Here is a 14,637-nt window from a genome sequence, read left to right as displayed (position 1 = left end):
GTTTAGGTTGTATAGCTATACCAAACGCTAACTTAGTTCAATTGGTTGTTTTGGTGGATTGTTAAACCGGAGGTCTTGGGTTCGAATCCTGACATTCACTTGGTTTTGGGTGACTATTTTTAAAATGAATTAAAGGCTTAGGGGTAAAAACGTAATTTCAACATTTTTTACAGGTCAATGCTTGGTCAATTGACGGAAGGGCACAGATTACCCCGCCCAATATGACAAACGTCCATAATGCGCAATTTCGTTTTCAGGGGCTATTCCATCTCCCGACGATATGTCTTAGGGAGTCAAATTGGAATTTTCTCTTACTTTACTTGAGGTTTTATAATAATAATATTACCCTATATATTAAAGGAAACGTATAGCTACAGTACTTTAGTGGATGTCCAATAAGTGGCTACCATGTGACAACCACTGATTCCTTTTTTTTATATTCTTGATATTACTTTAGGATTTATTGATTTTAGACTGCAACTTATCACAAAATGGAAGCTGGTTTGGTGGTGTGGCTTTAATGTTATAAACCACATGTCTAGAGTTCAAATCTATCCTTGGCCGGTTTTAAGGTTTTTTTTAATTGTTTTTAAGGTTTATGTATTTATATATTTCATACTAATTCTTTTTTAGATGTATGTATTTATATATTCCATTAAATCAAGCAACATAAAAATAAGGTGATGTGGTAAAGTAGCGCTCAATTTCTATTTCTATTGTTAGTTTTAAAAGAAACCGACAAAACGCGCCGATGGCAACTTCTAGCTATATATGATAGCAAACGGAATTGGCACAGTTGGTCGATGAGTGTTGTCAAGCTTTTATTTAATTTTTGTTGTTTGTCGTTAATTAAGTATTTGTTTTCTTATGGCTTTAGTTTAATTCATTTTTGTTTGTCTGTGCTTAATTATTCTTTTTATTTGGTCTCAGCTTTTTCACAAACCGAACACGTGTCAAGATATTTTTGATATACTAGGATTTTATTTTTTTTAGTATTCTTTTTTGTTTTTTTTTTGAAATATAAATAAGGTATGCTTTATTTTTTTTATCGTGGCATATATCACAACTTTATTCTTTTGGGTGGTTTTTCTCTTTCGATTGCTATACTGAGTTTCGTGTAACATATCGACACTGTAATTTATTGAGTAGATATTGTTCGAATTCCCGCCGCAACGCGCGGTGATAAATTACTAGTTATTATCTATCAGAAGAAGGAAGAAGGAAGATGGGTAGGGAAGAGGAGAGTGCAGTGAAGGAGCATTTGGATCTGATCAGGCTCAGTCTTGACGAACGTATCTACGTTAAGCTTCGTTCTGACCGTCAGCTACGCGCCAACCTACATGTATTACTTTTTTACATAATTATAATTTGGGCTTTCAAATTACCCTATATTTATTAGTATTTGCAGGCTTATGATCAGCATTTGAACATGATTCTTGGGGATGTTGAAGAGATTGTAACAACCGTTGAGATTGATGATGAAACTTATCTTCTCAGGGTAACTCTACTTTTCCCCTTATCACTTATCTTCTTTTTTGTCTACTTGTTTTAACTTTGTTGGGTTGTTTTGCTTGCAGAGCACAAGGCGAACCCTTCCATTTCTTTTTGTTAGAGGAGACGGTGTCATTTTGGTTTCTCCTCCACTCATTTTTAAACCGCTACTATTCAATTGCTGTTACAAATCATGTTTCCTTACATGTTTAGGACAATTAACAAGTTTGTAGGATTCTTTTGTAATGGATGGTGGTTTTTTATCCATGGAAAGAGGAAGAGACTACTAAACTTAATAAATGAATATTATATATCGATAGCAGCCAAGCATGTACAACAAAAAGAGTTGAAAATTACAACCACAATTCAAAAAAATTGGTAATTACTTATAAATCTAGATACACACAATTGCAACTCACCTCATGTTTTCAATATTACATATTATTATTGTTATTATTAACTCAACAACTGGATCATGAGCACATATCTTATCTCCTTCTGGGCCTTGAAAAACTCGGTGACCCAACTGTTTGCTTCGCCCCAAAGCTCCTGCCTGGCGAGTCTCTAAACGAGCCATAACCCGCCACTGCTTTAACCGTTGTGGGAACAATCGGATCCAACGGAAGCGACTCCACAAAACATGCAGTGTTGACTCGAGTCCTCTTGAGCTCTAATTGCAGTAGCTCGTTGCTACACTGTTGGGCCAGTGCCTAAAAACAACATATCGAATATACAGTCAACTTTAGTAACAAAAACAAAACAAAAAACAAGAATTCAGCCATTTCAAACGTAGTCCCTATGGTTTGCCTTAATTTTCCAGTTACATCATTTTTTCAAAATTTTGCTACAGAAACATTGTGGTTTGCATTTTGTTGCCACTGACTAGCTCCATCCAACTTTTCAGCTAAGTTGAAGGGTATTTTACTCTTTTTAACTTAGGTACAAGTTATTAATGCATGTACTATCTTTCAATGCATACATTATATAAAAATGTAAAATATTTTTTAATTTGAAAAAAAGGTAGGCCCTACTACAATCATATATATGTATATAATATATATTTGTAATTTAACATTATATAAATCAAAAAATTATATTATTTAAATATCATAACCCCTGCATTAATAAGTTATACCCAAGTAAAAAGACTAAAATGTCCGAAAAACACCAAGCTAGTGATTCGGACTAAAATGGCAAGATCCGGAAAGCACAGAGTGCCTCAGGCAAAATATTTAAACACATGATGTAACTGGCAATTAAGGGCTAAGTGGCAAACCACAAAAAAATTTAAATGAAATTTAATAAAAAAGTTGACATTATTTATAAAAGCAATATATATGTAGAGATACGAGCGACTTACAATAAGCTCATCAGGTGATACGGTCCCCTGTTTATCATCTCCAACTAAATCATCACTTCCACGAGTTGCACGGCGGCGGTGTTTTGGAGTATCACTGGGGTCAGACGAGCTCTCGGTGGCTTTTTCCAATATTGCCCCTTGTAATGACCTTAAAGATTCACTCACTTCAGATGTGAAATACTGGTTTAATATGGTCTCAAAGTATCCAAGCTGCAAAACACAAGAACAATTTCAATTTTCAAATCCCAAAATAATTATTATAAAAACACAATCCTATAATTGCATGTAACATTAGTTTACCTCAAGCATGAGCTGGCAGAAACCATTTGCATCCAATATTCTTATATCAGTTTCTTTATGTTCATGAAAAAGACTGAGTAATGTGTCCATTAAACCTTCAACAAGAGTTCCAAGTATCTTGTCGAGTAAAGGCTTACAACCACCAGATACCTGAAATCAAGATTAACGGGTCAGCCTGAGTTGACCAGAAACAGTGTCAAAAATATGAGTGAAAATACCTCTGCATGCACTGCTACAAGTGTGTGTAGCAACTCCACAGAAGCATCACGCACACACTGCAATTAATGTCAATATTAATTTTACAGTTAAAACATAAATAAAAGCATAAATTGGACTTATATTAATTAAAAGGTTATTACTTTAACTGCAGGTACTGCTCCCCACTGTACTCCAGCATCCAATAAATAGTTAACAGCAGCAGTTCTAATGTTGTTTGCCTGAAAAATATACAGAAATACTTATTACCGAGCAGATATAATATTTACGGTTATGTGAAAAACATATATTAAATTCAAATAATGAACCTTTGCCATTGTATACTGTGCAAGAACTTTCTCTTCAATACCAGAGAAAGACCTAACTAGATCATCCACGTCATTGTCCACCTCATCTTTTCCCCTGCAAAATTTAGATGCTTTCGATAGTGCTGATGTGGCATTTACTATTTACATTCCCTAGATATCTATTTTTGAGATAATCACAAACATAGTTGTTGAGGTGAAAACCATTTTGACGAAAACCATTTTGACAACATTATAACAATATGTTATTTCCAACATTAATACCTTGGCTGCATCCAGATGTGTTTATATTTATGATGCATTTCACGAGAAAGATCATCTTTGCAAAATCCAAGGTTACTCAACACCATCAACAGCTGTTGGTGTGGATTAGTAATACTTCCAGGAAGTGGTTCAAATGAAATTTCTTCAGAATATCCGTTTTGAAATAATGAATTTTCGTTTTCTTTATTTGATATGTTCTGACCGAGCTCACTTCCAATCTGCTCCAAGTGACCTAATCATGTGCACAAATAGGATTGGTAATAAGTACAGGTGTCCGTTTTAATCAATTTACTTATTAATGGGTCGATTCAGATTATGTTCCATTTCTAACCGGTCAACTGAGTAATTAAAATAATAGCATATAAAAGTCAAATCGATCAAAAGGGAAAAAGTCGCCCAAAGTGTATCCTTAAACAAACAAACATTAACGAGCTTCCCGCCAAATGGTTTACTGAAAGTCCGGTTCGTTTAGAGGCCTAAGTTACCCTTCTAAATCAAATCACTTAAAAAACTAAGATTATTGTACAAATAATGTAACTCTGGCAATTATAGGTCGAGTGGTTGACACACTCATTATTAACATAAAGTTCAAAACCTTTTAACGAAATATGTTTCAGATCAACATGAACCATACCCAGATATACCCATTAGCCCATACAGCTAGACTCAAACCATTTTACCACCTCTAATCATAAGCTAACGGAGAACACATAAAAAACATGATAACGACCCTCTACATACCAGCAAAATCGAGCAAACAGTTCAAAAATGAAACCCTAACAGATTCTTGAGTTTCTTGAAAGAGTACAAACGCATCTTCTGATTTTGTTGCTTCATTCCCTAAAGACTGCATCATCCTGGAAAATAAAGTTGCCACATCATTTGAATAACTGTTGTACAATGTGCTTTTGATATTGTACTTTCTCCAGGTGTGAGTTAGACTTGTCAAGAAAAATGTTTTACTTACGTATCTATCTGATTCATTGCAGTGACCATAACCGAACGGAACGCTAAAGGCAAGTGAGAAATCGTGTACGGAGATTTGTTTCTTTCTAGAACAGAAACCGGGACCCACAATTCGTTTCTTGATATCTCTTCAGTTGATGACCTCATCCATGAACTAAGCCTTTGTATGTAAGTTTTTGTGATCTCATATTGAAGCGTACGCAAAGCCGCAACTGTTATCAAGAAATCGACAAATAAAGATACACCGAGAGACAATAAAGTAAATAAGTCAACATACCTGCAACCGAAGGTGCTGCTTCTTTTGCTTCAAAAGCTTCGCATGCTTTAGATATATCTGTTATTGCATCACTCATGTATGGTCGAAGAATATTCGACTCACCAAGATCAAGAAATGTGTTGTGGACCTAAGAATCAAGTAGCATAAGAAATGATTCACAAAAGAATCTTGAATTACAAAGTTCTCATAAAAGAATACGCACCTTTGATTCATAAGCAGATATAGTGTTCTGTATCATTCCCGACACTTCATCAAGAGAGTGAGTTGAATACTTTTCGTCTCCCGCCTGTTAATGAAAGATGTATCAATATAATAGAGTAAATAATATATTTACTCTAAAAGTAGGCCTGTAAACGAACCGAACTGTTCGGCGGGGAGTTTGTTTATGTTCGTTAAGTGAATGAACATCAACATAAAATTTTGTTCATTTGGTTAAAGTTAAACGAACAAGTATGAACACCTTTCTCGTTCTTGAGCCTACATCTAAGTTCGTTCATTTAAATTCGTTATCCGGTAGTTCACGTTCATTTGTGTTTGTTGGTTTACGTTTGTTTAAGCTCGTGTGTTTACGCTTGTTAATATATTCATTATGTTTTAGGGCCCATTGCAAGTTACTGCGATTTTAATAATCTTTTAGGCCCAACACATTGTTCTTCACGCCACTTTTAACTAGTCCTAGCATGGTTATGTTCAGTTATATTTGTGAACCGTTCATTTAACTGTTAGCGAACGAATATAAACAAACACAAACATGTTCATTTTGAACATGAACAAAAAAAACCCTGTTTGTTTAAATTTTCGTGTTCGGGCAAAGTTAAATGAACGGAACAAGAACATGATCCATTCATGTTTGATCGGCTTGTTTACAAGCCTATCTAGAAGTTTGAAAATAATTAATTACCTTAGCAAATTTGCCACTTGAAACAGAAAGTGCAACCTTCCAGAAGGCTGGTATGTGATGAACAATAACAGCAGTTAATCTTCGTATGTATCTTCCAAGAAGAGCATCAAGTTCTTCAGAACCTGAATCTTTTGGTTGTGAATTTGATATTAATAAGTCATCCATAGGCATATCAAAAGCACCCTGTAGAAAGTACACAAAGTTGAAATTAAATAAGGTTTAAGATTTATAGTGGTGAGCAGAGATAATATGTGTTTTGTAAATTAAAAAGAAAAAAAGAAGTGCTCACAGATTCGTTTAAATCATTCTGGATTCTCCTCCACTTTTCATCAGATAGTGCTTTCTCATGTAGCTCATTTTGCAAATTCTCTATCCTTGTTTCATGATCAAAAGTGCACTTCTCAAGCAAACCTCGGATCCTATGATTCTGATATGTACACATAAAACAAGAAAATTAAAGCATTTACACGTGTGTGTGTGTGTATGCATATACATAGGGCTGTAAACGAGCCAAGCCAGAATGGGCTCGTGCTTGGCTCATTTACAAACCGAATCAAGCCGGCTCGGCTCATTTACTTACAATCTGAAACGAGCCAGCTCGGCTCAAGCTGAAATGTTGGGCTCGAGCTGGCTCGTCTATTATTAACATAAAATTAGTTTTAAGTTTTTACAAAGATATTGATGAATAAAAACTTTGGGTTTTAAATACAAACAAGCCAGCTAAACAAGCCTAACAAGTGAGCTACCAAACCGAGCTTACCTTGGCTTGGGCTCGGCTCAATTACAAGCTGAGCCGATTTCAAGCAAGCTATTGTCGAGTGAGAGCCACGAGCTTTTTAAACAGCCCTATATGTGCGTGGATGTGTAGATATATGTACGTATACAAATGTAAAATTTGCTCATGTGATTAAAATGAAGCTATAATTTTTGTATTAGCTTCTCACCTGTATATTTAGATAATGACAAACAGGATCTGACTCAGGTTCCAGCTCCAGTAAAAGCCTCACAACATTTTCAAGCTACAATAAACATCGAAGAAACATCATTACAAAACTTGATTTTATTGGTATATGAATATGTATTGTCCTTACATTTGTTAAGTCAATCTGTGGATCTTCTATAGACCGATAAAGCATGCCTTTGAACTCTTGCATAACCTTTTCAACCTCCTCAAGAACACGTTTCAATATACCAACCTATACATTACAAAAGACGACAACACAATATTATAATAAAACTACAAACATGAATATAAAAAGAGATTAAGTTTAGTTATTGTACATGAGAAGGAAGAACAATTGACTTTGCTTTCCTGTACTCTCTGACTGCCAGGTCATACTCTCCCTTACTAATATTGCCACGAATCGCACTCGGCAAGTTAAATAATGTACGAAACCTCTGAAGCATTCCTTGAACTGACCTAATCTTTTCTGCTTGAGCCTAAAAATAAAAAATAAAAACACAAGTTATCAAATTAAAACTTTTAAACTTTTCCTCAAAATTAAATATTAAATCCAAGTTAAAATGTTAAAAACCTGTCTTTCAAGTAAAGGTGCGAAAGCACGATTAGCCACAGAAGTAACTCCTTGGATGGAACTATATAAATGTGAGGTCCCACATCCTTCCGGATCTTCTTCTATTCTTCTCAGTTTTGACTCAATATCTGTAACATATAAACATTCATCACTATGCATAATGACCATTACGCCCTCAGTCATTAGTACATACCATCAATGGTTGTTTTGCAAGAGACAAAGCAGTCAAAGTTTTCTTTGACCAGTTGTTTTCTCTGTTGAGTCCGTCCTTTGAGATCTGTTTTTAAAGCCATAGCACCGGCCTCTAAATCAGCTGCAGGGGTGTCTCGGTGCACTCGGGATAGAAATAACTTTGGATCAAATTTCTCAGAGTAATACATCAACTTCTCTGTGCATTCATGTTAAGACGTTTTGTTAGTATAAAGCTGCAAAAAAAGCAAGCTTCATTTTTTACCATTGCTGAAGAAAACTATCAACCACCTACTATTCTGAAGCAATCATTCATTTTCTAATTTCGTTCATGCTTCTTATGCAAATCCAGCAAAAATCAACATTCACATGACAAATGCATGCAAAAAAGACACCATTTAGTGCCAAATAGAAGTGTAATTCTAAAGGTCACCTAACCTTAGGCCTGTAAACAAACAGAGCATAGTTGTGTTCGTTTCGTTCATTTAACTTTGAGCGAATAGGGTTTTCTTGTCGGTGTTGGTTTTTTAAGAAAACGAATTTGTTCGTGTACTTTTATGTTTGTTGTTAATAGAATAAACAAACGGTTCACGAATGTAAACGAATGAGCAAAACTGATTATAGATGAGCTGATATAACCAAGTGAACACCAATTAGCAGTAATCATGAGCATAAATATGTTGGGCCTACAAAATTACTAAAACTAGACTAAATTGCTGTGGGTCGAAAATTTTTAAATGCCTATGTAAATAAATGAACGTACACAAAAGAAGATAAATGTACATCAATGTTGTAAAAATCAGGATTAATCGCTAGTCATGGGCATTATTCGGTAGTCGGTCCAGGTCGGCCCAAATCAAACCTTGATTTTTTTTTGGAAAGGCAATTGAACCTTGGCTTTAACCCGTTAACCCCAGTTATTGGTTTTTCTCATTGATTTGTTATGTTTACATTTTTAATTGTTTATGTTTGAACTATACTATGTGAACTTTGAAGTACTTATGTGGACTTTTATATGTAACTTTTCAAAATTATTTATATATATATATGTGTGTGTGTGTGTGTGTGTGTGTATAATTTTTGAAAAAAATAAATATAAAAATTCTAATTTGAGTCGGTAACCCATCGGCCGACTAGCGCCTAGCGAGTTTTACAACACTAACATATATAAATGAACGAATGAGACATGTTCATGTTTGTTCGTTTAGCTATAAGAACACAAATTTTGTTCACAACAGTTCGTTTATTTAATAAACAAAAATACCAAACTTCCTGCCAAACGGTTCACGAACAATTCACTTCTCGTTCGGTTTATTTACATGCATGCCTAACCTCATCCTAACCACCCTTATACATATTCTATGTTGATTTGAATGCCACATATATTATTAAAAAATCAACCTTGGTTGTTTAAGCAACACCAATGATTAAGATATTCTTACTTCATATGTAACTTATTCGATTTGATCCACAAATGTAAGAAAAAGCCCTAAAAGTTATATACATCACCATATTCCACATTTCCACTACAACTAGTCAACCACATATACATATTAACCAAATATACATGAGAGCGTGATTGCATGAGATCATATCTACTTGTAACTATATCAAATGCCCTTCAAGGGAATATGTCACGGAATAATAACCAGGTTTCAAAAGTGTTCCAATTAGGTCACTCATGCAATTTTTCTCCAAACCGGGTCACTAAATCTTTAAATCGAGCCTCATCGGATTTTTTTCGTCTAGAAAGCAATGGTGGAGAACATGTGGGGGGCGGGATTTGCAATATATGCAGTTATATTTAACAAATTTTTAAAAAACCCGATTATACTAAAAATAAAAAATAAAATTCACGTTACTACTCCATATCAACATAAAAAAATAGATAAAAAGATTTCTCATTAAAACAGAAACAAAACATGATAAAAAAACATGTTAAAACATGTAATTTAATAAAATATGGAAGGTGAGTGACTTAATTGGAACACTTTTGAAACTTGATTAGTATTCTACAAAGTTACCCCATTGTTCAAAAAATAAGATATGTACATGAAACAGTAAAACATTTGAATCAATTTATACCTCGCATATCAGGGTCTACTTTGTCAGAGTTGGCTGGAGAACTTGTTGCATATTCATTGACCAGCCTCAAGGTTCTGGTGTCTATAACCCTGTTATAAACAATAACCATAGGTAATATAACAATTAGCTGAAAATCATGAACCACGGATTGGAAAAAGAACGGCACAAGAGATCTAATGTCACTCTTTACAGTAAATAATACCATTTAGGTAACAGTTAGATAACAAAATGAATATTTACCCAAGTCCTAGAGGATCTACAAGTTCCATAACGCGTGAAAAAGACTGTAAATTATTAAGCCCCTTTATCGCTACTGATGGTTTCTTCTCAAACTTTTGTGTTGTGGGAACTGTTCTAGTCTCTCTCATGTCCCGAACCCTTCTGCCAAGCTGTCACAACAAGAACACTTTAGATAGTTTAATTGTTGTCCAAAATTAAATAAAAACTGTGTCTCAAAACTAAAAGAGTAAACTTTTGATGAAACCTTTGTTGCCTGAGGCACTTATTACCACATAATTAGCAGCCTTCTAGTTGTGCCATACAAGACTGTAAGATATATCATCTCAAATTCTATGGTAACAAGTATATTTTATGATATAATATTAATGATATAGCAAGAAAATCAACATGTGTTTGAATATTGTTCTATACTTTGAAGATACCACCGTTGAAAACCAAATCAAAAATCAATTGGTTCCAAAAGAGTATGTATTATAGTTGATCAATTAACTAGTATCATAATTGATCAATTAACTAGTATCTCCGAAACTGTTAAACAACATGATTCAAAGCATTCAAAATAAAATCCACATCAAAGTTAGAAGAAAACAGAAAACACAAAAACTATAATGTAAAACGATCAAATAAAATTATGGTAATTAGATAAACATTTTTTTCTTTAATTTTTAAATTGTAGTACATGTTTATCCTAGTCTGTCGATAATTTTTCTACCAAAAGTTCAGTCGTTATTAAAGATCCGTACACTACAGGTAAAAGACAGAATGGTAGCATGATACAACTTTATTTGCAAAAGACGTTTTACTTCTATAAAACGAATGATATACTTGTACAATGCAAACAAAGGTGCATTGAGTTTTACCATATGTTTTATAACAAGATTTACTGCTTACTAAAATTAGTTGAAATTTCATCCAAACAATTTGGTTGATAAGGTTAAACGAATATATGGATTCATTTATTTGAATTAGTGAGATAACGATTCATATCACCATCCATCAACTAGATCATAGATGAAATCAAATCAATGCATTATCCTACCAATTCATACTTCCACTACCATGTTTAAAATTTAATACACTTGATTGGGAATATCCCCTTAGTGTTTCATACTCACTTTAAACACAATTCCAAAATTCAAGACCAAATCTTAAGGCATCTAAAGTATTGCATATTGAGTGAAAAAAAAAACCATCCTAATAAAGTTAATCAGCAAACCCTAATATCAATTGCTGCTATACTTGAAGAAATAAAACCCTAGCAAGGTTTATGCAGTTAATGCGGAAAATTATAGGATATCGGCCAATGACCGAGATATCTGTAATTTTAATATCATGCAGAATTTATATATATAGCAATTTAACACTAACAATTCAGTAACAAATTAACCTTTGCAACTTACAAAACACTAACAATTGTAGCAAGTAGAAACTGATTTAGACTTAAAACACTAAAACTTGACGATTAAGACTTAGAAATTGATGTCAGGAAAATCGGTGATGCATCGGTCCAACATCGTTCATTTTCGCCGACAATATCGGGACTGATATTTTGCAGCGATATTTTACCAAGGAACCAATAACCCGAATATCAGTGATACATCGGCGAAGATTGTTTCCATCATACATGAGAAATTAAGGCTAATATTTCAATATACAACCAAACAACTAATAATAATATCTAATTCAATACTGAATTGATCAATCACAGCTTAAATATTACAAGTTACACTAATTTTTTTTAATTCAGAGCGTAATTTTCAAGCTCAAATGACAAAACCAAAACCGAAAAAAAACGCATACCTCAGCTTCATCTACTCGCTTCCAATTATCGGGTTCGTCCCCATCCCAAACTTTATCATCCAGCTTCGCACCACCTCTGACCCGATTCCTCGACCCGACCTTGCGATCAGCAACCGAATCATCTTCATCTCCGGAGGATATACTAAGCATCTCGACCTCCGAGTCCTCATCGTCCTCGGTGGCGTTCCGGCGATGCTGCGTGGTGGTGGCGGTGGTAGGGTTAAGGTTTTTGGTGGACCTGTGGTGGTTTGACGGAGGTTGGACGAAGTTGACTACGGGCTTAGAGGATCTGGATTGGGATGGGCGCGTGTAGTTGACGTCCCGCTGCGACTGTTCTCGTAGTGCCATCTGTAACAGCTCGTCGTCGTCACTGGAACTCATTTCGAAGGTAGATTTGACAACACGAAGAAACAAGATATGGATCTCAGCTTTTACAGGGGGTGAATGAATATGAGTGAAGTTCAGACTTCTTCGTCTAAAGTCAAGCCGTCACGCCAAGCAGCTACTTAAATTCGGTCTCGGTTAAGTTCATTATGACATACCCAAACAATAAAAGTAAAACGGATTAGATTGGTTGTATAGCGTATGATATAAAACCCGAGTATTCATAAAATGTGAGCAGTGTGGTGGCAGGTGGACGTGAATGCGTTACGTTAACTAAAAAAGGAGTGACACTCATATAAGTTGTGATAAAAAAATAACATATTTAAAATGACGTTTATCGGGCAGATAAAACACGTGTTTCGCGATGGTGAGTTAACACAAATTTTGTCAGTATCGGTGACGTTCGTTATGGTACCGAATATTAGCAAAAAAAAATAAGTCGTCAAATTGAAAAAAAGGGTAAAACATGGGCTTTGTAGTAACGAATTAACAAGAAATCAATAAGTATTAGTATTGGTTACATTCGTTACGTTAACATATGTAAAAGAAAAGGATAAACCATAAAATAAACAAAAAAAGAAAACATATAAGGCAAAAGAAAATGCCTAACATAATATTCTACAAAAATCTTTGTGGCACCGATCCATCGTTTTTAATCTTATATACTAGGTAAGACACCCAGCGCATTGTGTCGGGCTGATGGTGTATTTAGCAAAAAAAAATAACTTCGTTAACGCCCAAATACAACAAATTATTAACATCTTAAAAAAAGAAACAGAACCCGCGTGTTGTGGCCGCGCACCAACGTGACTTCGGTGAATATCAGCAGTGATAGTAGAACCGCGTGTTGCGGCCGAAAACGGGCCGGTACGGATGATGTTGACACTAAATCGTCAAACATAAAATGTCTTAAATAAAAAAATGTTTTAAATAAAATAAACAAAAAAATATATTAAATGGCTAATCTGGTGTCGCCAAGTGAAGCAATTCGATACCGGAACTAAAACAATAAAAAAAACTCGTAGAACTTATGATACAAAAAATGACATGTTTAAAACAACATTTATACAATCGGTAAAACCTAGGCGTTGGGGCGGTGCTCGATGCGAATTTGATCGGTTACATTACCGGAATTTAAAAAAAAGTTTTCATATTAAAAGGAAAAAAAGAGAAACAAAATTGATTATGTTATGAATAATTATTGATATGGTTATCAACACCTAAAATAACCTAAACATCATAATGATGTAATGTTTGTGCACCAATATGCATATGTAGAATAGATTGTACCTAATGATGTGCAAGTTTATGCAACATAACGCATGAGGAGTGGTTGCACATAATAATTGGTTATGATGGAAATAAGTTTGTGACGAATTGAAAAATGTGTGGAGTTACGCTTATTACGTATGGACTAAAATGGTCGGATTGAGAGTGGTACGTGCAATCAAGAGATATTTTGATAAATAGATAGATAAGTTGGATTTAATAGGTCATTATTTTATCAAAATTCCACTCTTAAAAGTTCATATAGTCACAATTTACAGTGATGATGTACACATCATCGAGAGAAATTGTCAAGCTTTTAGAGGGAGAATTTTTTATAGACCTTGACGCGATATGATCATTGCTCGACCTGCAGTTCGAGTGTATATATATGTTTACAAATTAATCAAAGTGCATCTAGAAGATGTTGAGACTCTAGACAAATTTCGTCATTTAAGTACGTTAAAAGATGTCTAACAATGCACTTTATTGCATTTCCTATCAAAATCTTAAAACATTATTGGTTCGAAAAGTACCATAATTAAATGCATATGCGCATTAATATGTCTTGCTAATTACACACAATTTTTATCTCTTTTTAATTTTATCTATCAGCATATGTACAGTTATGAGACATCAGAATGGGTTAAAACATATATTCAGGTATAAAAGATATGTGATTATATTTTACTAACCCATCAAAAGTAGTTTGGTTAGTCTTGTTGATGCAGAGAAACACAATAGGGTCATGGATACAATTGATCTGTTTACCAAATGAAGCAATAGAAGTTTTAATGTGAAGATCATGCAACATTATTTAACTTAAGAATTCACATGCCAAGGGACGACGACGCAAATGATTGACTACAAAAGTTTTGAGCAACTTTCACACAAGATCGAAACTTATCAATTTAAATGATATATAAATTAGGGGAGACAATACGCGATGCGCTCTTTTTCCCTCAGCTATGGTGTTTAACGAGGCAACATCTCTAAGCGTATGAAGTTGATAAGCAATGGGGAGTGTTATGAATACTTATTGATATGGTTATCAACAC

General features: G+C 34.3%; 1 protein-coding gene and 1 pseudogene across 2 annotated transcripts; one reads left to right on the top strand and one right to left on the bottom strand.

The window, feature by feature from the left end:
- Positions 1-1,225: 1,225 nt before the first annotated feature.
- Positions 1,226-1,724, top strand: LOC143594773 (sm-like protein LSM3A pseudogene; annotated as a pseudogene). The gene is made up of 3 exons (XR_013146397.1): positions 1,226-1,342; positions 1,409-1,498; positions 1,578-1,724. The product of XR_013146397.1 is annotated as a sm-like protein LSM3A pseudogene (transcript).
- Positions 1,725-1,822: 98 nt separating this feature from the next.
- On the bottom strand, positions 1,823-12,385 carry LOC143594774 (exocyst complex component SEC5B-like). The gene is made up of 21 exons (XM_077074009.1): positions 11,930-12,385; positions 10,130-10,278; positions 9,890-9,978; positions 7,809-8,003; positions 7,616-7,743; positions 7,362-7,520; positions 7,172-7,276; positions 7,025-7,099; positions 6,370-6,507; positions 6,081-6,263; positions 5,382-5,465; positions 5,180-5,306; positions 4,904-5,114; positions 4,678-4,793; positions 3,937-4,168; positions 3,676-3,769; positions 3,511-3,588; positions 3,370-3,426; positions 3,152-3,301; positions 2,852-3,061; positions 1,823-2,201 (listed from the first exon to the last, which is right to left on the bottom strand). Exons 1-21 carry the CDS (start codon positions 12,308-12,310, stop codon positions 1,980-1,982), a joined length of 3,183 nt encoding a protein of 1,060 aa, XP_076930124.1. The 5' UTR covers positions 12,311-12,385; the 3' UTR covers positions 1,823-1,979.
- Positions 12,386-14,637: the final 2,252 nt, after the last annotated feature.

This window comes from Bidens hawaiensis, unplaced genomic scaffold (genome assembly GCF_021521415.1).
Source record: "Bidens hawaiensis isolate Kalapana, Puna unplaced genomic scaffold, B.hawaiensis_p1.1 tig00044202_1, whole genome shotgun sequence".
In the NCBI taxonomy this organism is placed as follows: Eukaryota; Viridiplantae; Streptophyta; class Magnoliopsida; order Asterales; family Asteraceae; genus Bidens; species Bidens hawaiensis.
Note: the sequence above shows the minus strand (reverse complement) of the source record. Positions and strands in the feature narration are given on the sequence as shown.

Coding starts and splice junctions, on each gene's coding strand:
- LOC143594774 (XM_077074009.1), bottom strand. CDS start 12,310: ATGAGTTCCAGTGACGACGACGAGCTGTTACAGATGGCACTACGAGAA. Junction 8,004..9,889: donor AGTAGACCCTGATATGCGAG/GTATAAATTGAT, acceptor ATGAATGCACAG/AGAAGTTGATGTATTACTCT. Junction 7,100..7,171: donor CACAGATTGACTTAACAAAT/GTAAGGACAATA, acceptor TGTTTATTGTAG/CTTGAAAATGTTGTGAGGCT.